Here is a 27,382-nt window from a genome sequence, read left to right on the forward strand (position 1 = left end):
GGGGTAGTTACCCCCCCCTAGAGAATTACCATAAGTAATTTTACAAAACGGAAATAAGGAGTACCAGTACTACCCTTCTTTAAATGACGTTAAACGTTATTTTTACATTATACAAAATCAGTTCTATGTGATTCCACGACAGTTGGGTCTACGAAACCCGAAGGAACCGCATCTACATATATCTCCGGCTGGTTCCCAAAAAGCCTTTTGGGGAATTTTCAAGCTCTTACAACAACAATATCATTGTTGGTTAATACCCAAAAATGAAGACTAACAAGTTTTTACAGCAAAGAGAAGTGATTTTATCAATGATAAAACTTGTATTTTCAAAACTTGCACACCGACCCTAGTAATTTCTGCAGTATTACTTTTCTCCTATTCTTTGTACAAAGCATAATAGCAAAACAACAACAAAAATAAAAACGAATGTCAACGAAATACAAGTGAAAAATTGAAAACAAATCACGCGAGAATAACAAAAATGTGAAAGGCGAGAAAAACAAGAAGGCAACAAATGCAATAACAACACGCTTGTCATACGACCAAAAATTAGTATTTCTTGAGGGCGAGATTAGCTCTGCAACTCATTCAACAATAGAAATTCAAAGTGATAAGTTCGGTGAAATAAAAACAAAAGGCTACATTCTTAAAACATACTATTAAATTAACTTTTACAAATACAAGCAGTTACAATAAAATAGAAAATATTCAAAACAAAATGAAAATGGCAGGCAAATGAAGTGTATAGATAAAAACTTATTGGGAGTTCCCAGTACACGAAATAAGTGGAAACAACTAGAAAATACCCAATAGCAGTGCGGACTGAAGAGCTTCTTTTAGTGAAATAAATACAAAAAACTATTGCATAAAAAATAAGTGATTTGCTGTGCGTTTAAAAACAGTTTAAAAGTTACGTTTATTTGAGCGCAGATATGTTTAAAAAAGCACATCATCTTTAAGAAAAAATTAGAACTAAGGAACTACACAGCGGGCGCTGACGTGTTCGCCATTGCTTCGCTGCCCGCTACACGCCGCACCCACGACAAAGGTGTCATCCAACTGGTAAAAGTGTGATAGCTGCCGCATAAGTGAACAAGCATACCAATTTGAACTATATAGTATTGAAAATCAGCAGATTTTAACGCGAGCACTGCTGAAGATAGAAGCACATATTTATTTGCCTTCGCATTAATTTAATAAAAAATAATTAATACATAGCAGAATAATTAAAAATATTTAATTGAAGAAAAAAGACTAACGTAAGCACATACACACATAAACATATAAACATATATACGGGAGTTATCGCTAAATATGTCAAAAGTATCACTAGACGGTTTTACAAATACATTGAGGCGTTACCCAAAGACTTTGGGCGGAGTTGGTGTTCTAACGACGTGAGTATAAACTGAAAAATAATTATAATTTTTTTTACTGAGTAGCTTATATTACATACATAATGTATAATTCAATTGGTCAGCCTGTATGTATGTACATATGTATGTATAATAGACTACCTGCATATCTTAAATTATTGAGTGCTTCAATATAGGTTAGTTCACTAATGATAAGCAGGCATCCTTTAAAAAACCTGTAAGGAAAGATAGAAGTATGTTTGCTAATTAGAAATGTGAAATATTAGTCAGCGAATTAAATGTTATCAATACATATTCCTGGTATAAAAATGATATATAATATATTTTGAAAAATAGTATTTCTCACTAAAGAACTGTTTTTTAATGTCCGTTGATATCTGCTATGTGTACATACATATACAAATTTTAACTTGCAGAAATGTACTCATTTATTCATGTATTCATTTATTTTGAAAAAAATAAAATAAAAATAGGGAGTGCTCAAAGCGCTCAAAGTTTTCCATGTATTTTATTTGGGGGAAAAACAACTTTTCGTAGAAATAGTGTAGAATTCTTGAAAATCAACAGTTTTCGATCGGAAAACTTTTCTTATCTTCAGGAGATTCCCAGTAATAATACACAATTGTCTCTTTAACCATTTTTTCATAGTAACTATATTTTATAGGTCCTCCCTAGAACCCCTAGAAAATGCAATGGAACTTTAATCATAAAAAATGGTTAAATAAACAATTGGATATTAATACTGGAAGTCTCCTGAAGAGAACCACAGTTTTCCGATGTTGATTTTTAAGAGTTTTATACCATTTATACGAAAAATAAAATTCCAACTCAATTTTTTTGGACCACTCTAATGTACATACATGTGTATTTACGAGTAAAAAAAATTCGATGAGCCATCACTAAAAAAACTATATGTTTAAATTACCGCCCTATTAATCATCAAAAAATATCATCCGATAATTTGACGCACACTGCCGAGAATAGGTGTGTAAAACTTTCGCAGTATGCTGTAAAGTCTATATATTATAAATAATACATATATGTACATATATGTAACATTTTTGTACACAATGTTTATACATATGTATGTGCGGACATCCATGTTAAAGCACAGGTAACATTAAATAAGAAAAACAAGATTTTAGGAGGCTCGTCAGACAACCACATAAATACATTTGTTTTTGTTTCTCACTGTAATTACGCAAAGGGGGTGTTTTGATTCTACGTAATGAATATACATAAGTATTTTTATTAGATAATTTAGTTGTGCGCACTCGTGCAAATAAATTAAAAACAAGTTTGTTGTTCGCACACCATCTTCAAAATATAAATTTTTGGTTGGTAGATTCAATGCAATTAACAAAAAAAAAAAAACAGTTATAACACTAGTTTTATAGTTAGAAAACATAATCATGAAGACAAAAATATTTACATTAATTTCAGATAAATGCTATAAATCGATTTAGGCGAAAAAATCGACCAAGTTGTGCCCCTTTTGAAGATGGTTTGCGATATGTACATTTGCATATGAAAATACATATGTAGAGTAAATAAGTATGTGGGTGACATGAATTTAGCGCTTCCGTATTTTCAGTGGTACAAAGTATCTTCGTTCACTCTCTCTGTTCTAACTACATTAACAGCAGCTAATTTGATCGTATGATCTGCCACGATAGCGAATAAATTTATATATGTAGGTACAAATTTGTATCTACATACGTATGTATGTACATATGTACATATATATATTTAAAAATAGATAAGTGATGCAAGGGCTGACATAGCGCGCATCTCAACTCCCTGCATTTTATTAAGTCAACTTTTTGTATTTTTTTTGCAATTGCACCGGTGCATATGGTAAATGAAAACAAACTTGTTTACATTCAATTTGGAAAGTCAACTTACCATGTACATACATATGTGTGTAGATAAACACCTCAAAGAATGCCATAATGACAACATCGCTGTTATAAACAAAAACAAATCGCTCATACGTTCTTAGAAGTGGTGATAAATAATAGTTTATTGCGTCCATATTTGCTAAGTAGAAGTGTGCTGCGCGTTTGGAAATACGCAAAATGTATTTTCGCTTATAAACAGGCAAAAGAAAACACTAACATCAGCGATGTTGGCTATCACAAACAAAAATAAAGCGCTTTGTAATAGTATTTCTACTAATTCAACAACAGTTGGTACCAGTTGGTACTATAAACTAGTGGGCGCTGTCCAAAGTCATTAAATTGAGGTTCGCCAACCATTTCCCACCAAACTGAATGGAGCACACATGTATGTATGTATGTGTGTATGGTTTGTGGTTATCCTCCTCCACCCCCACACAGCATAAGCATACAAAGCAAAAATAACAATGAGGTCAACGAATCATAATAACAAAATAAACGTGTCTAAAAACGCGCGATTTTGTTAAAACGAGACAAAACTAACCAAGTTGTTGTTTTGGTGGTACATATCGTGTCATACCATTGGCGCGTCCACTTTGGGTTAGCTTGTTTATCATTGAAAAAATTCACGTTTGAGGGCATACATACATACATACATGCCTGCCAACTTATGTGCATACATATGTACATGTATGTATGTGTACGTATAAAATTTATTTCTAAAAAATAAACTAACTTAGGGAAACTAGCCAAAATGTATACCAAACGAATAATAAAAAAAAAAAAACAATTAGTATTAGGATCAGACGAGGTCGAGAATTTTGAAAGTGTTGAGCCATGTACATAAATATATTTTAGTGCACATACATATGAACGCGATGAGATAGTCATTTATTATAGTAGCTGAAAGTATAAGTAAGAAATATCACACGATTTCGCAATCAACACGTGTGACAGTTAATCTAGAAAAACAAAAAACGAATACAGAAAGGTACTTATATTAGAATAGCACTTCTAATAAGAAGCTATTATTAAATAGAGATAAACGCTCTCATTATTAAAACCTTAAAAAAAATTAAACGTATGTACATAATATGTATGTATTTCTTTAAAAAATGTTCTATTTGTAAGAGTTTTTTTCAAAGCTATTTTGTATTTTATGCATGAAGTTCGACTAATCTATAAAAGCTAGTAACATAGATAGGTTTTAAAGTAAAAATTAATACTTTCAAAAATTAAATTTTAATTGTGTCATTAATTTTTTTCAGTTGCGGTTTAATTTTACTTGAAAAACAAAGGATCCGAAAATATCTATCGAAATGGGTAGATACTGCACCATCAGACACCGATAAAAAGCGCCCAGATTACATATACATTAAATATCATATTTATAAGGAGTCTATGCGCAAATTGAAACAAAAAGAAGAGGAAAATAAGGTATATGATTTTAGAAAAATAAAAATAAAATTAAGTAAAACAATGCGCCTGTTAAAATTTTTTTAAGCAAAAGTAAATATATTGTTCAAAATCTTGTATTCTTGTGTTCCCTAACACCCTTATAAATATAAAATCTCTTTAAATTTCAGAAATGGGTGAGCGTCATTATTAATCCCATTGGCAAGTGGTGGAAAGCCGTTAAACATTCGGTAGCATGGCGCTTACTGAAAATCGCACAAACTGGTTCACAACATGAACGCCTCAAGGCAGTTCGTCAGTTGGCTTGTATCGATCACTTGAAAGATTGGGACTTTCGACATTTAGCACAAATTTGTGATGCACGCACAGCAGTTTCGTTGGCGCGCTCTGGCGCTGACTCTCGTTGGTTCGTGCCTGTTCATATGCGTGGCTGTATTAAGAATCCCAAACTGGTGCTAGCTGATTTTCACGATATGTTGGCACGCCTACGTCCAAATTCTTGCGTCGATAACTTTTTCAACAAATACTTTCCACAACAGTATCCACACGAGGGCATCGACGAATTCTATACGCAGGAGCAAGCTAGCTCGCTATCTGTGCAGGACACAGATATGTTGAAGGAGATAATTTCTTTCTTGCATCACATCACCAAGGAGGAGGCGGTTGCTAAGCAGATCATTAACGAAGGTGGCCTTACACATCTCATGGAATTGCGTAAAATTTTTGCCGATGACAATGAAACGCTCTCGACACTATGCAAAGTATTGGCGAATGTGTCGCTGGTGGAGAATAGTGTGGAGCATTTCTTCGCTTCGGGTTGGATTGGTGTGTTGGCAGATTGGATGAAATGTCCCGATTTGCGTTTACAAGTGATCTCAGCGAAAACTATGGCTAATTTGGATCACGATGACCCCAATCATGTGCAATATCCACCCAATGTGTATCCATTACATCCACGCTTGCGTACGCGCGCCAAACCCAAGGCTGATATAATATTCATACACGGTTTGTTGGGTGGCGTTTTCATTACGTGGCGTCAGAAAGACCGCAATCCCATAGAATTGGGTTTGTATGGCAAGAATGCTTTTTATACTAGCGAAACGGATGATGTGTTTTTGATTGGCGAACAAAGACGTACGAATGGAAAAATTTTGAAAAATTCAAATAACAACGCGAGTAATAATGGCAAAAGCAATGCTGTGAAAACGGAACAACCAACTGGTAAGTGCAATTATTTGCTTGCTTGCCGAAAATAGCAAAAAATATTATATAATTTGCTCTACAGATCCAATATTGAAAGCTGCGCAAAAGACTAAAAACAAAACGCTGGAGATAAGCGATGCTGCGACAATGGATTTTGTGGAGACGTTGCAAAATACTGCCGAATTAGAATCAGATTGGGAGGTTGTACATCCAGATGTGCCGCTTAAGGCAGGCGAGGAATGTTGCGGAGAATTCAGCGTGCCGGGAAATGAATGGCAGAATCAAGATAACATTGAAGACTACACAAACTGTTGGCCAATGGAGTGGCTGCCGGATGATTATCCAAATACAAGGTAGGTAACTAATACTCCACAGCTAAAGAAATTGGTCAGTCAATAGTTTCTCATTTCTTTAGAATCATCGGCATCGATTACACTTCTGCGGTCACTGAATGGTCTGCCAATTTCACAAAGTACTGTCCCTGCGAAAAGGGTCAGGGGCAAATCGACGTTCGTGCCACATCACTACTCGAACGTCTCTCGAAATCTGATGTGGGCAATGAGAGACCTGTTGTTTGGATCGGTCATTCCATGGGCGGCATACTCACCAAGCTTATGCTTATGAAGGCCATAGATGATCCTGATCCAAAAGTACAGCAAATAGCCAACAGCACGTCGTCCATACTCTTCCTTGGCACACCGCATCGCGGCTCTTCGATTGCCAAGTGGAAACAGCACATGCAAATGATTATCTCCCCCTCCATTGAAGTGAAAGAAATGGAGGAAGGAGCACCGAAATTGCTAGCAGCGCACAATCGTTTCATGGCATGTTTACACACATGCTTTCGTAACGTTAAGGTTGTGACCATCGCCGAAGGTGCACCCACCATGCTGACAACATTCAAATTCCCGCTGCGCATTGTAACTGAGGACTCGGCGCGCATTGATTACGGTGACTTCTATGTACTCAAAGATGATCATCTTAGCCTATCGAAGCCAATTTTCCGCCAATCATTCCTATATCAACGTGTTCTTAAAGTGATTGAAGACTCAATGAATATAGATGAGAGTCCAGTTGAGAAAGTTACGCTACCTGGCACAAAACTCAAAATAGAACCAGTTAAAGTACCGCCGACTAGGACTTCGGACTCAGGCGCAGAGAGTTTATTGCAGAAAGTCCGTGGAATTTTCTCGGCAGTGCCACAAATAACAATCAATTTTCCCAACGCTCAATGCGAACAGTCTAGGCGCGAGTAAGTCGAGCGACATTTTTTTTTTGTTGCTTGTTTTGACTGGCTACTGACTGCTATTGCAACAGAATTCATCCCACTAAGTTATTTCATAGCACATCTTGTAAAAAAATTCCTGTACTTAAATTCATATGCCAACTCATCTTAAAATATTTGCATACCCATGTTTTACAAGACTTGAAAAAAATTTTATCGTAGTATATAGTCCTAGTTTCAGTAAGTAAGTTTGTACATGAGCTTTTTGGCTTCGCAGAAATGCTATTTACAAAATTCATAGTCATAGTCAGTAATGTATTGTAATCAATAAGAGCTTATGAGGTTAAGCATTTAAGAAAATTCGCTCAAATAAAGCTATGAAAATGATAGTAAATGTGTTAAACATATTAATTAATATTGTAAGGTCAACACAAAGTAATGAATTGCTATGATTTGTATTGAAATCTAATAAAAATGCTTTTTAAAAAATACTTGATATAGAAGAAAGTTATGTATTTGCAAATGTGGGAAAATATATACCGATCGCTATATGTATACATAAATATACATATTAAACTACATTCTAAAACTTACATCATTCTAATGTTATGTTATGTTTCCTCTGCAATCGCCATGGTTCCGCCAGCAGCTCCACTTTCCTGCTGCTGTTGCAATCGCTCCTTTTTCGCTTTCAAACGTTCCAATGCAATTCGCCGATTTTCAGCTATTCGCGCCATTTGCTCTGCTGTCAATTTAGGCACCGGTGCGGGCGATGCAGGCTGTGAAGGTGGCAGTGGTCGCGCCAAATCACTGTCGTTTAGTTTATTTCCCAACTTTCCCCCGTGCGTGTATGGTGTGGACATAACCGCATTACCTCGATTAAATGAAGGTGTTGCCAATGTACTACTGCTGCTGGCGCCGGTGAATGTAGCATTAACACCGTCACCCCCTTCGCTGCTGTAATGAGAAGGCGTACGAGGGGCCAGCTTAGAAATGGCAATTTGTTCACCCAACAGTGCATCAAATTCGTCGAATGGTTCATCTACTGGTTCGGCATCTGCAGCAGCATCATCTTCATCTTCATGCATTTGATCTCCAGTCGCTTTCAAGTGGTCCAACATACCAAGCCGATAGCGTGACATATGCACTTGTAGCGACTTTTTCTTGCCAATACGCTCTATATTCGTTAAGACATCGTCGAATGTGTAGTTTGGGTACATACGATGTGCCCAATGTGTCATACGCCGCATCACCTCGTCAAGATCGCGCTTTTCGTGACCCTTTCCCTTGAACTGTATATCCTTGAAATAGTCCTCGATGGTGTGTATACCACGTGTGCCGCTCAGTACGTCAAGTGATAATTTAGGACGTGGATTCCGTACTGTGCGTTTTTTTGGTTCCACCTTTACGCCTTGCTGTTCACCTTCCTCAGCTTCAGCGTTTCCAGCAACTTCACCATCAGCGCCAAAAAGTCCTTCCATACCCATTTCGTTATGCCCATTCTCTTCATCGCTGGGTAAATCATGCAAATTACCACTGAGTATGTCGTCGACAACATCGCCACCGTACATGGAGGACATATTAGCAATAATTTATTAATAATTCAAATTATATAAAACATGAAATATGTAAATAAAAGCCCTCAAAATTTACAAAACGCGCCAATAACAACAACCGGCTGATTCCACCTTATACGAATTCGACTCGGGCGAAATAACGGAATTGAATAAAATTCACCACTTGGCTTTTGTCACAAGAATGATAGAATACAAGATTGCGCCGTCCTGGGCGTTGACATTTGTGTACCACAAGTAAACAAAGAATAGAGCGAAAAGAAGAACGAGTTGAGACTGCCAAAGCAGTTCACTTTACAGCGAAAAACGTGTTTTAATTTTGCTAAATGCGAAAATATTGCATTTTTCACCTAATCTATTAGAGAACAGTGAATATTTTAGTGCACTCCATTGCTTTGCAATTGAGGCTGCTTCAGTAAACGTTTTAGTGCACTCCATTGCTTTGCAATTAAGGCTGCTGCAGAAAACTGCGGCATCTCAGCGGGATTGATTGGTTAACTTGCTTATGGAGGCTGCTTGGAGCAGAAGCAAAATCATTGTGATGAAAGGCTGTTAATGTAATAATAAAGAAACATTTTGAGAACGGCTTTGCCGTGCCCTANTTTAAAAACAGTTTATGTTTTCATCAGTTAAATATGCTTCATATGCATATACAAATAAACATATTGCACAAACGCTCATACTTCTATATCACACCAAAGCTACACTGTTTCCATGTAAATGTGCAAAGAAGCAACACGGTGCCACTGCTAAGGGAGCGGTGCGAGAGAGACAACTGTCAGTTTATCGAACCTTGTATTATTGAATCATGGGCTTTTGTTGAATTTACAGAGATACCCCGGTGTTGTAAAAATTCAACCGAGACAAATTTATACAAGGTGGTGTTGATGGAGAATTTAGATTTTCGCCGAGGTACGTCTTAATGTCAAAATGATGTGTTTGTTGTAAAGTGAATTCGCCTTGTTTACAACAAACACATCATTTTGACATTCAGTAGTACCGCGGCGAAAATTTAAAGCTGACAACAACAATTGCATACACACATGAACCAAAAAGACAAGAGGTTTGTATAGTAACTTCTCCAGTAAAACATTGCAGCGAGAGCGTAAAAGCAAAATAGAGCGTAAAATTGAGAAGAAGAGAAAACTAGTAGAAAAAGTTAATGAACATAAAACTAGCAAAAACTTGCAAGTGAACAGTCGTTGCACTGTTTTGACATTCTGCTGTAAACATTTTACTATTTATAAATCAGTCTTAAACTCTGCTTTACACACAAGCACTTACACAGTCACAATATTTTGATTTAAACTCCTTTTACTTTTGTTTGTGCTAAACCAATTCAACAAATGGCGGCTTTTGACATTTATTCTTCTTCTTCTTCAGCTAGCTAATTTCTGCTAGTAAAAATTTCACTAGCAANATAGGGAGGCCATCATGGGGAGGCCCATAAACGACAGGGTTCACACAGATAAACTTTTGTTGCTCATTTTCGGCAGATTCTGTTTTGGTGTTGCTCTTCGCGTTCACACAGAGCAATGCTTTTGTACACAATTGTTGTTGTCAGCTGTGAACGGTCAACTAGAATTACTCAGTCGAACGAGAGCACAAAGCGTGTTCCACAAGCACGATCAACTTGGTGCCCTTCTTCGTCACTCCCTCTCCCACAAGTAACTAGTTGCCGCAACAAAAGTTTCTCTGTCTGAACCTAGATAACCTGTAGTTACTGAATCGTGCGTCTGACACATGAACCAAAAAGACAAGATCACGAGGGCAGGAGAGTAGCCCGTTAGAATCGCATTTAGGAAAAAAGTTTAACGATTTTGACATTTGTTTACATTTCTTAGTTGTTTACATTTTGGTGGTGGCTTTTTACTGCAATTTTCTTCATTTTCGCCTGTGACAACGTGTGTACACATAAGGTAAAGAATAATTTAACACAACGACATGATTTATAGAAGAATTTTCATAATGAAAATGATTATTCATGCGTTCAACAATTTCGCGGTTTTCACCGTTCTCTTCGTTGTTTACTTCTTACAACAAAGATGGCGTCGAGATATCGGCAGCTAGAAAATAACTTTTTTCTTTCTTTCCTTCCCGCGTGATCTTCTGTCTTTCGTTCATGCGTCTGATAGGCTGTTTTTGCTTACGCGTAAAAGCACATTTAGCGCATTTAGCTCTAAATGCTACTCTAAATGTACATTTATCCATACAAAATTCGTCACCTAAATGCAACTAAATGCAACTACATTTTTGCATTAAGAATCTAAATGCTAAAAGCAACCCTGTGATCTTCCAAAATTTCCACGATTCGAACATGGTTTAAAGAGAAAAAGTGGCAACATTGCTTTTTCGAGTATACAGTTGCTAGCTGCGTTTCAGTGATCGCCGATCGAGATTTCTTTTATTTTGCATTACATATTTGGATAAAGAAAAGTTAAGCAAATTCAACATCGATTTGATGCTGATAGAAATCTGGATCAATTTGTGATCAACTCTGTTTGGTTTGTTTCCTAATTAAGTGAGGAAATTTTAATTGACAGCACCGACAAATGAATATATACACAAACAAATGTTCGGTTATGGTTAAAACAATTCAAGTTTTTGTATTGAATTTTTGGTTTAAAATTTATTTTTTCCTTTTCAGTAGGGTTTTTGCACATTATCTTCTGCGTGAGAATTGATCGTAATATATACGCATCTAAATAAGAGACTGGAACACGGCTGTTTGTCAAAAGCATACGATTTCGAACTCGCGTAAATGTACATTTGCTAAATGCTATAGCATGAACGCTCTTCGAAAACATATGTTCGAAAGTGCTAAATGTTGCATTTTAAATGCAGCAAAAACGCTGCATGACACCACTATGATCATGATGCAATAAAACAAGGTGGTATCAGTTGGCAACTTCTTGCTCTAATTCCGCCATATTGACTGCCTTAGCTGAAAGAGTGTTACTTCTTTAACATTTCTTTGCCTAATAATATAGTTGATTTTTTTTTTATTTTTTCTCAGTATACACATTTTGTTTTCTCAAAAAGGTATTATATCTTATTTTATTTCATTTCATTGCGAATATACTATAAAAAAGCTAATTTTGTTTAGAAGAAAATATGAAATTTGATATTTTTCCCCCAAATGGGGATTAATTTCTTCCCGTTTTTCTTCTTTTTCTACTGAGCTAAGGCAATGTCAAATCGAGCTGTCACAACTGATACCAATTTGTATTATTGCATCATGCACTATGATGCCATTTTGTAAACACGCCAGGGGTTAAAAGCAGTACTGCATGGCAGTGTTGCCACAATGATTTTTTTATTTGTTCCAAAAGGCGGAAGAAAATATTGTGGCGAATACTGCGGCAACACAAAGCGAACAGGAGAAATAGGCAGAATGTTCGAGGAATGACGTAGAATGTTCCACAAACAGAAACGTCAAGTTGGGTGAACACTGCGAACAGCGAGAGAAAGAGAATGAGCGATAAACTTCAGAATGGTCTAGAGTTGCCATAAGTGCCAGCGCAGGTATATAAGGGCGCCACCACAGCGAGGTGAGTTAGTTAAAGTCAGCAAGCTACAAGTAAAGTGAGCGGAGAATTGAGCTGCGAATAAGCAAGCTATAAGTTTAATTGTGCTAACAAGTAGTAAAGCGTTGTTATCGCTTTAACAAGTATTGTAAAGTGTTTTTACTGTATTAGCGAGTATTGTAAATTGTTTGTTGTACAATAAAGTTAATTGTACTACAATTTGGTCATCGTTAGCATTTATTTAACAATCCAGCGATACGAGCCCGAGTATATTTGGGAAATCCCTCAAGGTTTCGAGGACAATCGTAACAATATTACCAGATTCAATAAAAAACTACCAAACTTATTTCATGTGCACGGAGCCAATTCTGGTTCTATGAAATTGTGAAGTGAAACTGAAAAATTCAACGTAAGTGAAGATTTAATTTTTTCACTTTATCATTTTTTTATATCATTTAAAGCGATTCTCGATCATTAAAGGCCTTTTTTTAGACTAGCAAGAAATTATTTAGTAACTTATTGTAAGTTTAACCCAACGATATTCTTTATCACAAGATGGTAATTTTGGGAAAAACCCCCAACTTTTCTTTTTCACAGCCACAAAACGAATTAATTTATTTTCCATTTGAAAAAAGAATCGTAATTTTATGTGAAGTGATGAAAAATTTTTTCACTTCACGTTTTCACAGAACAGGAATTTGACCCCAGAACTACATATAAAAATCCCACACCCACCTTTTCCGGCATCAGCGCTTATCACGTTTCGCCGCAGAAAAGTTTGGTATGGATTTCAAACTTAAATATGGCCGAAGAAACGGATTTTTCAATTGCCCATCATTTCCAGAAACTGGCACTGTCTTATGGATATACACTTTCATCCATGTACAGCTCAGGCAACAAAACAACTGAAACTGACATTAATTAGCAGAAAAGTTAGAGTAAAACTCGACAACAAGCTTTTCAGGCGTTCCGCACTTTTCAGGCTTTTTTATTTTTTAATTTAATAAAAAAGCCTGAAAAGCGTGAATTGTATAGCTGAAAGCCTGAAAAGCACGAAACGCCTGAAAAGCTTGTTGTGGAGTTGTGCTCTAATTTTGGTCAAAATGTACCTAACCGGCAACACTGATGCGCAGCCGGTGGTGGACAAAAGCGTGATGCCGAAAATAAAAATAAACGTCGCCCTTGCTTCGTCAAATTTTCGTGTGGTTTCAGATAGAATTTCTGGCGGAAAAACAACTGAAATCAAGCTCTTAAATAGTGATTTGTGATACTTAGCAGGTTAGTTTTCGAAATCTATTAAAATTCAGTGGCAGGCAACTGTATTTCTGCGTTAAATTGATTTACCAAATTGCGTGAAAAAGCAATAAAAATTGGGAAAATTTGCAGTGTGTTGAAAAAGTAGGCGAAATTACGCATTTCGTTTTTGCCTAGTGGTGGGTTTGAGAGAACCAAACGATAATAAAAGCGAATCAAAAATTGTACAACAAATTAGCGGAAAACGCGTGGTGTTGTGAAAAAGCAGGAGATGAAAACAAATGATAGGGTTATTGTGTATTAATTTGTGCATTAACAAATTTTAATAAAATTCTATACAATGGAGAACAAATGCAATAAAACTCCTAATACCAACAACAAATACATGGATCACGTTTACTGTCATCCAACTGAAAGCAAAAACTACATACGCGCCAACAACAATGCAGGGGGTGGTGGTGGAGCTGCCTCAGCGGCGAATACAGACTACCTGGCGCTGCTCAAAGAAAATAAACAACTTCGCGCTATGTTGATACTGCATTTGGACTTGATACAGGCACAAAGTGATCAACTTCAAGTGAAGGATAAACAGCTTGCGACACAAAATGAAGAACTGGATGAAATACGCACAAAAAATCAACAGCTGGAGACACAAGTGCAAGAGTTGCAGAAACAATTACAGCGGCATATAAAAAGAACCGCGGTTTCGCCACCACCACTTGCAAAGATACAGCGTACAACTGAACCGTTATTAACCAGTCTAGTATCTCCTGCAACATCAGCAGCGGCAGTGACTACTTCTACCACACAGAATATAATTGGCGAATGCAATGGTAAGCTTATAAGTAAAATAATATTGCAACGTGTTAGTTTGCCTGAGGATAGTCCGAACTCGACAACCACTGGCACTTCCGAAACCACATCCGATGCGGATGACAGCACAGCTAGTAAGACACATGCCGAACAAGACGACCACGATGATGACGATGCTGGTGAAGATGAGGGGGAAGAAGAAGAAGACAATGATATGGAGGACGGTGGCGAAACTACAGGCAACACTACTGAGGACAGCAATGATGTGCTTGCGTTGCTTACTACGCTATCTGATCATCAAAGGATGTCACCAGTACTTGTATCGCGTGGCGCCAAAACTTTACGCCAACTTGCCGCCGTTCCAGTACAGACCACGGTTTCGGCACCGACAACTACAACGTCTGCATTGCCTAGTACGCCTGCTGTGGTGCCCACCGTTACCACTACTGCTCCAACGACAACACAAGTGTGTGTTACCCCACCAACGCCAAGTCGCGGCAAACAGATGCCGTTGATGTTGTGGCATGCGCCGGATTTGCAATCCGAAGAATCTGCAAGCTGTGAGTCACTTGGCGAACTTTCTGATCAGGTAAGCGCGTATGATCTAATTTTTTGAGTTGAGATATTAATTTAGTTCATCTCTATTTAGCGTTCAATGATTGCCTCGCCTGCTTCGCCAAAAATCGAACATAAATCGAAGAAACCAAAGAATATCACAACAACACACTCGCTTCGAAGCGGAACCAATTTGCAATCACAGCAACGACAAAATAAGCCACGTCGATGTGCTTACATATCCACAGGAGAAATGTACTGCACACGTGCATGGGAAGATGAAGAGGTAATTGCTGATGGTTACGAATTCATTAAGGAAGAGGCCGAAGCACTACAAGCTGATGCACCCATGCTAGAGATACCCAAATGGACTGAGCACGAACTTGCCGTATCTTACTGCATCGAAGGTACCGAAAATCTATCGGACGAAACGTTCCTTAAGCGTCATGAAAAGTTAGAATTGGCCGAGAAGAGACGTAAGAAATGGGACGTGCAGCAGATACGCGAACAGCGCCGCATTGAAAAACTGAAACGGCGTCATTGCAAAGATGAAATACAAGTACCGCCGGATCAACAGCCATTATTGAGTTTCTATCCTCAGCCGGATACCGTGCAGACAATATGCTTTACTAGTGATTTGCCAGTGCAAGCATTTGGTGAGCTAGTGCCAAAATTGAATGCACACAATGAATTTGACTTGCCATGGCTTGAAGCATTGGCTACTGCACGCACGCCAGGCTCGATTGTGACATTGGCGCAAAGTCAAGCCGGTGCCAATCCATCGTCAGCACAAGGACAGCAACAGCTGATGAATTCGACCTTTGTGTTTGTCAAAAAACGTAAGCGACAGCAAAGCAACACAGCTGGTGGTGCAGGAGTAACACAAACAGCACGTCAACGTGGCGGACGGCGTAGGGCAGCAGCAGTAGCGGACGCTACCGCAGTTACGGCAACGGTACCCGAGACTGCTGCAACAACGGCAGCCGCCACTGCAACGCCAGTTGTGTCAGAGACTGCAGAGGCAACACAGCCAGCGACGGCGGAGCCAACTGCAGCTACAACAGCAGTTGCTGATGATGTTAACATCATTGCGAGTAAGGTTACCAACGAAGAACCTCCAAAGTAGTTAAGCTTTAGCGCTGCAATTAGCAATATGTATGTTAATGTGCTGGGAAAGTTCCGAAGCTACTTAAGAAACTATAGTTGGTCTCATCAGTAAAGTTTAAAAATGAATTTGTAAATGATTTTCAAGTAAGTCAATGCGTTGGTGCGCATTGCTGTAGTAACAAAGTTAGTTAAGCCAATACAATTGAACACATGTATTTTGGCGGATGTTTCACAAATTGCTATATTAAGTTGGTAATTAAGTACATATTTCGCACAAACTTTGAATTTGAATTCAGTACGAGGAAACTCTGTCGTGTGCACTGATCATAATAACTGCTGTGGGGCCCAGAAACTAGAATGCATGGATGAAGTATATCAACACATCTAGTTTGAGATATGTATTTACCTATTTCTTTGTGTGTTGATAATTGTAAAAGCACTTATTTTCGGAAGATGTAACATTTCTCTGGTTTGTAGTAATTTATTTGGCAGAGTAGTGACGCATCAAACCTTAATAAAAGTGATGTTTAACGTAAATAACGTAAAGAGAAGTTTAATTATTGGATCATGCTTGTAACGGCGAAACAATTATAATAGAACGACAAATCTGTAAAAAGCCCAAAACTTTTCGACCTATTTATGTAAGTTTATACATAATTATTTGTTAATAAACAGAACAGGTGTATCAGAACCGGGCGGTTATTCATAAAATATCGCAGCGACTCAATATTATTTATGATTATATTTTGAAAGGAAAATCTAATATGGAAAGTGGATTTTGTAAAGCGTTTTATTTTCTGGAAAAGATATACATATGTATGTATTAAATTTAGTGATTACTTTAAAAGTAAAAATGTAGTGAAATTCAAGAAAGCGTATGTAATTCAAGTCTTATGAAAAGTTCTTAGAAAAAATTTAGCATTAAAGTTTTGAACGAAGAAAAAGAAATTACTGTAACCTTCAGTTTTTAGTGTAAAATGTAACATATTTTGGCATATATGTACATACATAAGTATGTATGTAGCTTTGGACTTTTTAGCAAGCCACTTGTATGATATTAGTATATTCCTAGTCTCATTTTAAAGCTAGAAATTTGTTAAACTAGTACATGTTGTTTTGTCAAGAAACCACAGACATGCAATGCAATAAAAATTTGATTATTTTTTTAAATATAATACATGCATATAGAAACAATTCGGAAAATGAATTTTCGACAATAAAAAAAATTTGAAGAAAATATTTAGGTAAAATATTTATTTACATACATACATATGTATTTTTCAAGCTTTCGCGGATAAAGCTTTGAAGAATCGGATTTCAGACGTTTAAAGGCAACATACGAAATAGTAGCTAAATATTAGTATCTTAATTAAAATGTCTATGTAAACTTAAATTATTCAATATATTAATTATACCTAAGTTACCTTGCAAATTTATTGTTCGCTACCGCCTTCGTTAAGAAGCCCGTAAATTTATGTGTATGCATGAAATATAATTATTTAACAATATATTTATTATTCATATAATTGTAATTCACATCAAACAATCGAATTAAGTTTAAAAGATTAATTTTTGTAGCTAAAATTTTAAAATGCTTGCGCTCAAATAATTATAAAAAAAATCTTTAAAACTTTAGCAAACAAACAGCAAAAGGAGATAAATTTGTACAATGTATGAAATCTAGATGGGCACGTTCCCAATTCAATTTTAGCGTTTTTTGTAAAATTATAAAATACATCGCTACGTATGTATTTAGAAATTATTTGTGCATTCTAATATCTAATGAAAACCAAAAACATTTATGTATTTTTTTTTTTTTTTGTAAATGGTATCTAACGATTTTGAAATGTACAAAATACCTTTATTTTTTTATTTTTGTTGCAAATGTACATATCTTTGTTTAATTTAATCAGAAGGATGTAACATATAATTTAAAAATAAATGTGTGAGAAAAATAAAAACAAGAAGTGTTAGCGCACAAAAACAAATATACCATGCTTTATCAAAATTAAATGCGGTAATCGGTAAGTAAAGTTTTTATTTTTTCTAGACTTTCGAAGGAACAAATTCAAATTAAAAAGATCGGCACCTGGGTGGAACCTTTCTAGCAGCCAAACATGCTAAAGCGAGTAATGAAGAGGCAATTCAGTTGCTGGCAGTGGTGTTTAGGCGACTAACAATTGCTGGTGCCTAAATGTATGCTACACTCTCAACCAAAAACCCAAAAACTCTTCCGGAACTTTATTATCAACGGCAAATGCTGCATGCAGAGGTGGGTAAGTGATGGTGGGCATTTTTTATGCTTCTTACTCTTCATTATTTAAATCTTAGGAAACTACGCTAAATCTTATCTTCATTCAAGTGTATCCAAATTCGTAAAACTTGAAAACTGCATATTCGATCTTAAAGTTATAAATAAGTTTTTATTTTTTGTTTAATAAGGATTGACACGCTTTTAAATACATAATAAAACAATTAACAATTAACATACACAATACTTGAATTACAAATTGACTTCAAAATTGACTTTTTCCAACAAGAAATTGACTTTCAAAATACTTTTTATAATTGCTCATTTAGAATTTGGTGCGTATCTTCTGCAACATCTAATACTCATCAGCTATTGCCAAATTTATTTAACACTTTGGGTCAGATATTTATCGGCTGTTGTCTGCCACATTTCTTCGACCTCGTTAAATTTATTACGCCACAAATCCACAATCATCTTCCAACCTTCTTCTTGCGTTACCAATACATATTCGTTAGATTGATCCAGCGAATGTGTATATGCGCCCATAACAAGACTCTGCGCCAAACGTGCTGCTACGCAATACTTCAACAGCGAACGCTCCTCCGTGCTAATCGGTCGTATATCGGTATAACCGGCAATAAAGTAGCCACCACTTTCTAGCGACTTGGCTTGAAGTATCATATAAGTTAGCGCAATACCTATTTCGAAGATTATTGGCGACTTGTTGGTATCACCGAAATCAATGATGCCTTTCACTTTATATTCGCCATCGGCGGACTTTTTCGATTGCTCAACTATGATATTTTGTTCATTGTAATCACCGTGTATTATTTGCTTTTCAAGCTTATCCAATTGTGTCAGCACATTCTTTTCGAATGCATCAATGATCTCCTCGACAATAGCTTTGCGCGAGATGTCCTGTAAGACGTAAAGGAACTCACGCAACCGTGGCACCGACTCCAACATCCAGAGAGTTTTGTGTGTATCGTAGACTTCATGTTGGAAATTCTAGAATGTATTAGGAAATTTATAGGAGTTTGGGAAAAGTTCACAATACACTAGCATACATACCTTCAACGTTCTGTCGACTTTGGCTATGAATTCGCCACTCTTGTAAAGCAGATAATTGGATTTTTCCACTTCGTGAAACATTTGGCCTGGCACAAACTCCAGCAAACGAACAACGTGATCAGCGCCATTTATGTTCTCCACAGAAAAGTATTTTCCATTAACATTTTCTATTGGTCTGGGGCAAATTATGCCTTCTTTGGCTGGAAGTAATAAATTAAAGTAAATTTGTAGTTTCTTTTTTTTTTTAATAAATATGTTGTGTACCTAAATAAAGCATTAGCTCATTTTGAGCATCGACGAAGTTTGGCTTTTTCGAGTCAAGCGCATTTAGAATTTTCAAAATATATCCATGCGGCCATTGGGTGGTGATAATTGGATTTTTTATATTCCTGAAAAGTAGTGTACAGCAGATTATCAATAAAACTGTGGTAAACATTAGAGTGTTAAGAACAATCTTAAAAAAAAAATAATTAAAATATACATAGCCATAACCTAAAATTAGTTCAGAATATACAAATTGATAAACGAATAGGGCTGTTTCAGCTACATTTTCGTTCGAATTGTAGGAACGCGCTTTTAGGTTACAACAACAACTACAGAAAGGATTTGATACTAAAATCAACAGTAATATTCGGAAGTAGTACCTATGTACATGATCAAGGTCACTTCCGGAAAATTGTTTGGAGGTATTTTATAATATTTTTAACTACTCAATCGGCTCTTGCCGATTGCACCACTCATGGAAAGTAGAGAAAGTGGAATTTGTATTAAGAAAAACGAGCGGAATGCAAATGTTTTTTGTTTTGATTTTGTTTAGAATTTTAACTGGTTTGTATGTATGTATGTACATATATTCAAGATAAGAGAAATAAATAGTATTATCTTTCAAAGAGTCGAATTCTTTTTACACATGTATGTATATATGTACTTACAAAAGATAAGTGTGTATCCATATGCATATGCCTAAATAACAGAAAGTGATATTTATCTGTATTATTGTACTTATCTTGCTAAAGCATTAGATTAATTTAATTTATGAAACAAGATAGATATGCCATACCTACATGTTAATATTCTGTATATATATACATTTTTAATATGTAACCTTCTTGCACTTGCACTTACATACAGCTAGGGGTTCAGCATTAAATTGCAGCATTACTGCATCAGCACAGACCGACATTTGACCGGTCATTTGCCCGTAAGATTTCTTGTACGGTAGCCATTCTGGATATTATTCACCCTTAAATTGATAAACTAAAATATAACATCCGTTAAAAATTTAGTTTCCTTCCTGTGCTAGTACTTTTACAACACTAATATTTTTTAGACTGGCAATGCTAGAAAAAGCTTTGGCTGTGCAATCACCTGACTGTAATGACAGTTCGTTTTTAGCGCCAATTGCCATTTGTTTACTTCACACGGGCTTGTTTTGTTAGCTAGTTAGCTCCAGCAGCCGGTTTCCAACATTCGCTTTCGCAAATTTTGACTCAGTTATCTACTTTTCACATTCGTAAGTCGAATGTGTGTAAAGAAAAGTAAAATTTCAAAACTGTCAGTTTTTTAAGTAAAATCATCATGGGTATCACCGGCCTGATACCGTTTTTGGAGAAGGCATCTTCAAAAGTACATCTTAAGGATATACGCGGCAGCACTGTTGCCGTAGATACCTATTGTTGGCTGCATAAAGGTGCTTTCGGCTGTGCCGAAAAGTTGGCGCGTGGCGAGGACACCGACCAGTACATGCAATACTGCATGCGTTATGTGGAGTTGCTGCTGAGCTACGATATCAAACCGATTTTAGTATTCGATGGCCGTCACTTGCCAGCAAAGGAGCTCACTGAACGTCGCCGTCGCGAAAGTCGCAAACAATCGCGCAAATTGGCTGCAGAGCTGTTGCGTGCAGGAGACAAGGAGGGCGCTCGCACGCATATGCGACGATGTGTGGATGTCACACATGAAATGGCATTACGTGTGATACGCGAGTGTCGACTACGAAATGTCGATTGCATTGTGGCGCCTTATGAAGCGGATGCACAGATGGCTTGGCTGAATAAGATCGATGTGGCACAGTATGTTATAACCGAAGATTCTGACTTGACATTATTCGGTGCGAGCCGAATAATATTCAAGCTGGACTTGACTGGCGCCGGTTTGTTGGTAGAAGCGGATAAGTTATATTTGGCTATGGGTTGCACCAAGGAGCGCTATAATTTTGACAAGTTTCGACGCATGTGCATATTGTCTGGATGTGATTATTTAGACTCACTCCCTGGCATTGGCTTGGCAAAAGCATGTAAGTTCATGCTCAAAACTGAACAAGACGATATGTGGAAAGCATTGAAGAAACTACCAACTTATTTGAATATGAAAAATTTGCAGGTATGCTCAAGGAAAAAAAGTTGTATGTACCATATAATAATTTCTCATTTTACAGGTCGATGATGAATACATTGAGCAGTTCCTTAAAGCGGAAGCAACGTTTAAGCACATGTATATTTATAATCCCTTTGCACGACGCATGGAACGTTTGCATGATTTAAGTGAATTTGAAACAGATGAACGCTTCTGTTCCAATGCCGGCACACCGCTCGAGGACGATGAGCAGGCGTTGCAACTAGCACTTGGAAACTTAAATCCATTCACATTGAAACAATTAGACAACTGGCATCCGGATAGAAATTTCGGACAAGCACAGGCAAATAATAATAAAATCAAACGTGCTAAACATAAAAGTATTTGGCAGGGAAATTATCAGCCACGAACAAGCGCACCCGCGTCCACGGATGCTTTTAAGGACGTCAAATGTGCTTTGCATTTTAGAAAAGTAGATTTTATTAGTAAAACTATTGATGAAGAGATAACAGAAAATGCGCGTGTGGAACACGCCAAACCAGAAGAAGCCGAAATCTTTTCAATGTATCAGCATGAAGCCGGTGAGCTAATCGCGCCTAGTGCGAAACGACGCCGCTATAGTAGTGAAAGTAATGACAATGGTTCGGATAGTTGCATTGAACCAGAGACGATACAAAATCCGCTTCCCGAAGTAGCGCACAACACACACAATCCTTTTGCAAGGCCACAATTTACAACAGAAGCGAGTAAGTCAGTGTCAATCTGTGAGAATCCTTCTTTATTAAGGGTGCTAAGTCCAAAGAAAGCACTTGATCAGACAAGCAGAGGTAATGGTATTAATTTAAAAAGTCCAAAAAGTTCGCTAGATCGGCTGGCAGAAAGGGTTACAGTAAAGAGTAGATTTTTTGCTAACAATATAAATGAAGTGCATCGAAGTAAGAAAAGCGTCAGTAGAGATTTAACTGCTGAAATCAATTCAATAGAAAAGCAATCACAGCAACAAGAAAAAGCGCGTGCAATACTTTATGACTCGCCATCGCCTAAGAAAAAGTGCAAATTGACTTTGGAGACTAACCACGCTGCTTTTAACGAAGGTACTATAAAAACCAATATTAATAAGGAGGAGGAGGAATGTGATAGCATTGAATTGATAGAAGAATCAAAGAACGTGGCAAAAGCTAGTGTTTCGAGCCTAGATATCAGCCACATTGAAGATAGCGAGAGTAAAGGTAGCTTGGAGAGTGCAATAACACTATCCGATGATGATGATGATGTTGGTGGCGGCTTTGAAAGAACTATAATGCAAACAAAAACGTCAAGATCATCAATCAACCTTTTTAAATCACAAGAAAAACAACGCTTAGGTCTATCACGAACAAAAGCCAAATCAACATTAAAATCACAAAAGGCAAGTGGAAAATCTAACCCAAAGTCTATCAGTACAACTGCTTCGCTGCAAAATCAAACACGCTTAACTATGTTTGGCTTCAAGAAGCGACCTACTTTAAAATAGCATTTATGTATACATATGTATAAGTGTTGTTTATTAGTGTATGTATGTTTATGTTATTTTGTCAATTTATTATTATAATTTTGTTTTGTTATCAAGTTTTCACCTGATATCGCCAGCCATAATGTAAACTAAGCTAATTTAAAACACGTATTATTACTATAGAATAGAAAATTATTTGAGTGGTTGATTATCAATCATAATTTTATTAAACAAATTGGTAAATAAAAGTTAAAATGCGAAATGCGACTAACTTGAATACATTATGCCAGTAGTAGGAAAGTTACCCAGTAGATAATCTAAGGAGCCAAAAGCCCTTCCAAAAGGGGTTATAGGCAGTGAATGAAAGGTCTTATTGATTTTGTTGTTGTTATTGTCGTCAAGTTCAACTAACTAAAGCCCTTAGAAGCGTGCAGCCTCAATAGGGTCGGTCCACAGGGACAAAGGCGTTAGCGTTGTCGGGTTTTCCGGGCATACGAAGAGATGTTTCGAGTCGTGGGGTGTCTCTTCGCATGCTGGGCACTCATTTGGCACATCTGCGTCTAATCTGCTCAGATATGAGTTTAACCTGCTGCAGTAGCCAGAGCGAAGTTGAGCTATTGTGGTTCTAGTCTCCCGAGGCAGATGAAGCTCGTCGATGTCCGGTGGCTGTGCGCCTAGAACGGCATTCACCGGTCTGGAGTCTACATAACCCGAGACTGACTCCCTGTGAATGCCGCTCAGGGTCTGTCGACAGCCGGCTCAGCGTACTGGAATGACTCGGGTTTTACCCGACCAAGGGCTGTTGTTTCGGCGATCTAACCCCGTTTAGGTCGGCGAAGTATCTCAGAAGTTGTTCGTCCATAGGGCTATATTTGCTAAGTATTCTTCTGCTCAGGGCTGGCATCTGACGTTTATTTTTTTCAATAAAAAATAACAGTTAATATTTGACTATTATTTTTTCGATCACAAACAACAGTTAACTACCGATCTTCATGTTAGGGGTCTTCACACCAAGCTTGTATGCTGTAGCTCGGTGTTCGGTAATTTCGCCGAAGGTATTTTGGTTGTGTAAAGTAATTTTGCGCAAACAATCATGTAAATGCGGAAAAATTATTGAACACTGCTTATCGTTGCTTAAAAGACCAATACATGTCTTGTTTATATGTAGCAATCAAACGTTTCTAACTTAAACGTTTACAAGTAGAAATAGCGATTTTGTGCAACCCTCCTTTTTTGGCTTGCTCGAGGTTATGTGAGAGTAAAATAGGACAAACAATTTTTCAATAAAATTAATTTCTTCTTCTTTTTTGTTTTTGTTGTCGCTGAGTCCGAATATGGGGTCCCTTGATTCTTCAAGATCATCTAGAGGTCATGCCAAGGTAAAATTGAGAAGAATTGTATTGCATTTTCAGGTTTATTCAATGAATTCTTACCTATTTGACCCTCAAATGACCTCGAACCTGACGTGCTGGAGGCTAATAGACCTGAGATTCGCATTCAGGGCGTCGAATAACATAGGGATACAGAGGTTTGGTTGAATATGCATTGACTTTTTTTTTGCAAACCAGTGCTGTTATTAAGTTTTTTTGTTTTGGAGTTTTTTGTTATTGTTTTTTATACTGATCCCCTCAACAGGGAATGACAAGATTCTGAGAGTTGTTAGCAAACGGCGAACAGTTTTAGCTGCGTGAGAACATTCCCATGAAATTCGGGTTTTCGGTTGGGAAAAGCTTTTATTTTGATTATTTATTTATACTTTAATCTAAAAACTTAGACATTAGTCCAAATTTTGCCATACAAAATTATGAAGATCTGTACACTTTTTAATGGCGCACACAGTAGATACATAAATCAATGAAATTCATTTATGCTATGTATGTCAAACATGTACCAAGTTCACACGCTCGGATGCATGACTATACGAATGTATGTAAGATAATTAACTATATACATATCGTCACCTGAAATGCAAAAAGACGTAATAAACATCGTCGCTGAAATTCAAAAAGTCGTAACTAATAAAAAATTCAAAATTCAGTTTTTGATTGATATGATGGATTTCATCGAATTACAACTCCCACATCATTTAATGAAAAAAAAAAAAAAACATTTTAGTCACGACTTTTTCCATTTCGGTTACGACGAAGTGGCGATATGTACAAATGCACATGATATACATATGAGGAAAACTACCTGAAAATTCTATAGCTTTTTCTCTCTCTCTGTAATTATTTGTACTTCTGTATTTTCAGAAAATACTCGTACTCATTTGACAAATAAAAACTCACATGCATAAACACTCCTCGTCATTTGAATACTTAGTATTTACATTTTTCCTTTTGTTTATTTAATATTCATGAATTTCTCAGTTTCACCAATTATAAAAAAAAAAAAAACGTCAGAAAAGGGGTGCGCTATCCTAATGACCAATAGCGAAAGAGGTAACAATATCACTGGTTTATGGCAAAAATGTTCAATGGATGCCACTATCCAATTCCTATAAAGAATTGCTCGCTGATTCCGAAAATCGACTTCATTTTTTATTCTATGGATAAGTTTTCAAGATATTTTCAATTTACCGTTAGTCCGCTTCAAACAAAAAGTGGTTACACTTAATCACGTATATATATCTTACGGCCCATTGTAACAATCGTAATATGAAATACGACAAATGAAAGCTAAAAAAATTCTACATAGCCTGATATTTCTGACAAATTAATTAATCATTCCATATGTTTTTATTTTTGTTTTGATGAAAATATGAAAAAAATCATTTTAACAGAAGAAAAATTTAGAAAATAGCATGTTCAGTGTCAAATTTTTGCCTTTGTGCTAAAGCCTGTTCTGTTATGAAAAAAATTAAGTTACTAATGAATGAACGGATAAATAAACAAGTAATGATTGGTCAAATGAAAATTAATGAAATATCCGCATAAAAGCGTGCGACTTAAGTGTTCATGGCGTATGAGTAACATTATTTCCCCTCGTATCTCATTTTAAGATTGTCAAATTGGTTCGTAAGATATACGTGATTAAGTGGAACCATTTTTTGTTTTAGGCTGAATAACGGTAAACTGCCAATATCTCGAAAACGTATCCATAAAAAAAAATTAACTAAATTTTCGGAATCACCGAGCAATTCTACATAGAAATTGGATAGTGGCGTCTGGAGAACAAAACCCAAATAAAAATTTGTGATCCAGTGTATTTTTAGAAAAATTTCGGCTATGCAGTTTTATAGCCCATGGAATTCTAGTTGAGTAAAGTGCAGGTTTCAAGTGGCTACAAAATACCGTCGTTTTTTTTTATTTTTTTTCTTTTGTGTTGACAATAGGTTCGTTCGCGTAGCTGTTAATTGTTCATGTTTAACCAAAACTTACAAGTTTTTGCGTTCGCGTACGCAAAAAACTTGCAAAGTAGGGGAAATTGAGAGAGCAAAGTGACATTTCATTTTGAGGGGAAGCTGCTGGTTTCTGCTGGAAAAATTTTTGCCAACAGCAATTTGCCAACAGGAAAACAGCTGATCAAAAACAGCTGGTGGGCATTTACGCAAATCACAAAATTGAATTTGATGGTTTGGAAGTTAAAAATTACAAAATGCGACTAATTAAACTTGTAAGAAGTAAGTAGTTATTTGTTTAATCAATAAACTGTGCCAGGATACCACGTTGTAATGAGTTTTCGTACGTTTTAAATTTTACACTTTTGAATGTAAACAAAAATTATATCAGCTGTTCGTCTAACTTGCAAGTTTCTGCAAATTTTCTGTTCGCGTACTATTTTGGATATTTCTCTCTTGTGAGAGAACAGATGTCATTTCGCCGGAATTTGGCAGTTAGTTGGTTTCTGTTGGAGATTTTAAACGAACGCACCTTATTACATGCATTTCCGTCAATCAACGGTATTTTGTAGCCACTTGAAACTTGCACTTTATTATACTAGCGACCACTTTCACAATGTCTGGTTAACACTAACTGCAGGTTAAACATCGTTATCGACTCGGTCGACTCCATAACATATAACAGGGAGTCGATAACCATGTTCAACCTGTAGTAAGTGTTAACCAGACATTGAGAAAGTGGCCTTAAAATATTCAATGGGCTAAAAAACTTAATATCCGAAATTATTCTAAAAATATTGTTAACTTATTTACTGTGGGCCATTAGGATAGCGCACCTCTTTGTTGAATTTTTTTTTATTTGTATAATTTTTATTTATACTGTTGCCGCCGAAACACCCATCGCCCGATAACATATCACCCATCG

At 36.6% G+C, this 27,382-nt stretch overlaps 5 protein-coding genes across 12 annotated transcripts in view; 3 read left to right on the forward strand and 2 right to left on the reverse strand.

Moving 5' to 3' along the window:
- The window catches only part of LOC108365778 (protein SERAC1), a 10,264-nt gene extending 2,643 nt beyond the window's left edge, over positions 1 to 7,621 (forward strand). The window contains exons 2-6 of one of the 2 annotated variants that reach the window (XM_017619928.1): positions 393 to 1,397; positions 4,543 to 4,711; positions 4,861 to 5,911; positions 5,976 to 6,246; positions 6,309 to 7,621. In XM_017619928.1, coding sequence (XP_017475417.1) covers positions 1,315 to 1,397; positions 4,543 to 4,711; positions 4,861 to 5,911; positions 5,976 to 6,246; positions 6,309 to 7,149 — 2,415 coding nt within the window. In that variant the 5' untranslated portion in view covers positions 393 to 1,314 and the 3' untranslated portion in view covers positions 7,150 to 7,621. The remainder of the gene's footprint in view (positions 1 to 392; positions 1,398 to 4,542; positions 4,712 to 4,860; positions 5,912 to 5,975; positions 6,247 to 6,308) is intronic. The other variant, XM_017619929.1, reaches the window with a different exon arrangement.
- On the reverse strand, positions 1,445 to 8,823 carry LOC108365781 (protein TIPIN homolog). The gene is made up of 2 exons (XM_017619934.1): positions 7,713 to 8,823; positions 1,445 to 1,591 (listed from the first exon to the last, which is right to left on the reverse strand). Exon 1 carries the CDS (start codon positions 8,696 to 8,698, stop codon positions 7,730 to 7,732), a length of 969 nt encoding a protein of 322 aa, XP_017475423.1. The 5' UTR covers positions 8,699 to 8,823; the 3' UTR covers positions 1,445 to 1,591; positions 7,713 to 7,729.
- A 4,530-nt stretch (positions 8,824 to 13,353) lies between these two features.
- msl-1 (male-specific lethal 1) lies at positions 13,354 to 16,969 on the forward strand. Of its 3 annotated transcripts, none has more exons than XM_017619938.1 (3): positions 13,354 to 13,497; positions 13,581 to 14,875; positions 14,936 to 16,969. In XM_017619938.1, the coding sequence occupies exons 2-3, from the start codon at positions 13,814 to 13,816 to the stop codon at positions 15,965 to 15,967; spliced, it is 2,094 nt and encodes a 697-aa protein (XP_017475427.1). In that variant the 5' UTR covers positions 13,354 to 13,497; positions 13,581 to 13,813; the 3' UTR covers positions 15,968 to 16,969. The 3 variants fall into 3 exon arrangements, with proteins under 3 accessions (XP_017475427.1, XP_017475428.1, XP_017475426.1); XM_017619939.1 differs by having other exon boundaries at positions 13,606 to 14,875; XM_017619937.1 differs by having other exon boundaries at positions 13,354 to 14,875.
- Positions 16,970 to 18,349: 1,380 nt separating this feature from the next.
- LOC108365785 (hydroxylysine kinase) overlaps positions 18,350 to 27,382 on the reverse strand; it is a 17,463-nt gene continuing 8,430 nt past the window's right edge. For all 4 annotated transcript variants that reach the window (XM_017619944.1, XM_017619943.1, XM_017619945.1 and 1 more), the window contains 3 exons: positions 19,535 to 19,659; positions 19,271 to 19,470; positions 18,350 to 19,207 (listed from right to left, as the gene is read on the reverse strand). In XM_017619944.1, coding sequence (XP_017475433.1) covers positions 18,581 to 19,207; positions 19,271 to 19,470; positions 19,535 to 19,659 — 952 coding nt within the window. In that variant the 3' untranslated portion in view covers positions 18,350 to 18,580. The remainder of the gene's footprint in view (positions 19,208 to 19,270; positions 19,471 to 19,534; positions 19,660 to 27,382) is intronic.
- tos (Exonuclease tos) lies at positions 20,849 to 23,501 on the forward strand. 2 transcript variants are annotated; one of them, XM_017619936.1, is made up of 3 exons: positions 20,849 to 21,652; positions 21,708 to 22,452; positions 22,609 to 23,501. In XM_017619936.1, exons 1-3 carry the CDS (start codon positions 20,849 to 20,851, stop codon positions 23,136 to 23,138), a joined length of 2,079 nt encoding a protein of 692 aa, XP_017475425.1. In that variant the 3' UTR covers positions 23,139 to 23,501. The 2 variants fall into 2 exon arrangements, with proteins under 2 accessions (XP_017475425.1, XP_017475424.1); XM_017619935.1 differs by having other exon boundaries at positions 21,708 to 23,501.

The sequence above is a fragment of the Rhagoletis zephyria genome, unplaced genomic scaffold (genome assembly GCF_001687245.7).
Source record: "Rhagoletis zephyria isolate East Lansing unplaced genomic scaffold, Rhagoletis_zephyria_1.1 Rzeph_scaffold_01998, whole genome shotgun sequence".
NCBI lineage: Eukaryota > Metazoa > Arthropoda > Insecta > Diptera > Tephritidae > Rhagoletis > Rhagoletis zephyria.

Coding starts and splice junctions, on each gene's coding strand:
- LOC108365781 (XM_017619934.1), bottom strand. CDS start 8,698: ATGTCCTCCATGTACGGTGGCGATGTTGTCGACGACATACTCAGTGGT.
- msl-1 (XM_017619937.1), top strand. CDS start 13,814: ATGGAGAACAAATGCAATAAAACTCCTAATACCAACAACAAATACATG. Junction 14,876..14,935: donor TTGGCGAACTTTCTGATCAG/GTAAGCGCGTAT, acceptor ATCTCTATTTAG/CGTTCAATGATTGCCTCGCC.
- tos (XM_017619935.1), top strand. CDS start 20,849: ATGGGTATCACCGGCCTGATACCGTTTTTGGAGAAGGCATCTTCAAAA. Junction 21,653..21,707: donor TGAATATGAAAAATTTGCAG/GTATGCTCAAGG, acceptor CTCATTTTACAG/GTCGATGATGAATACATTGA.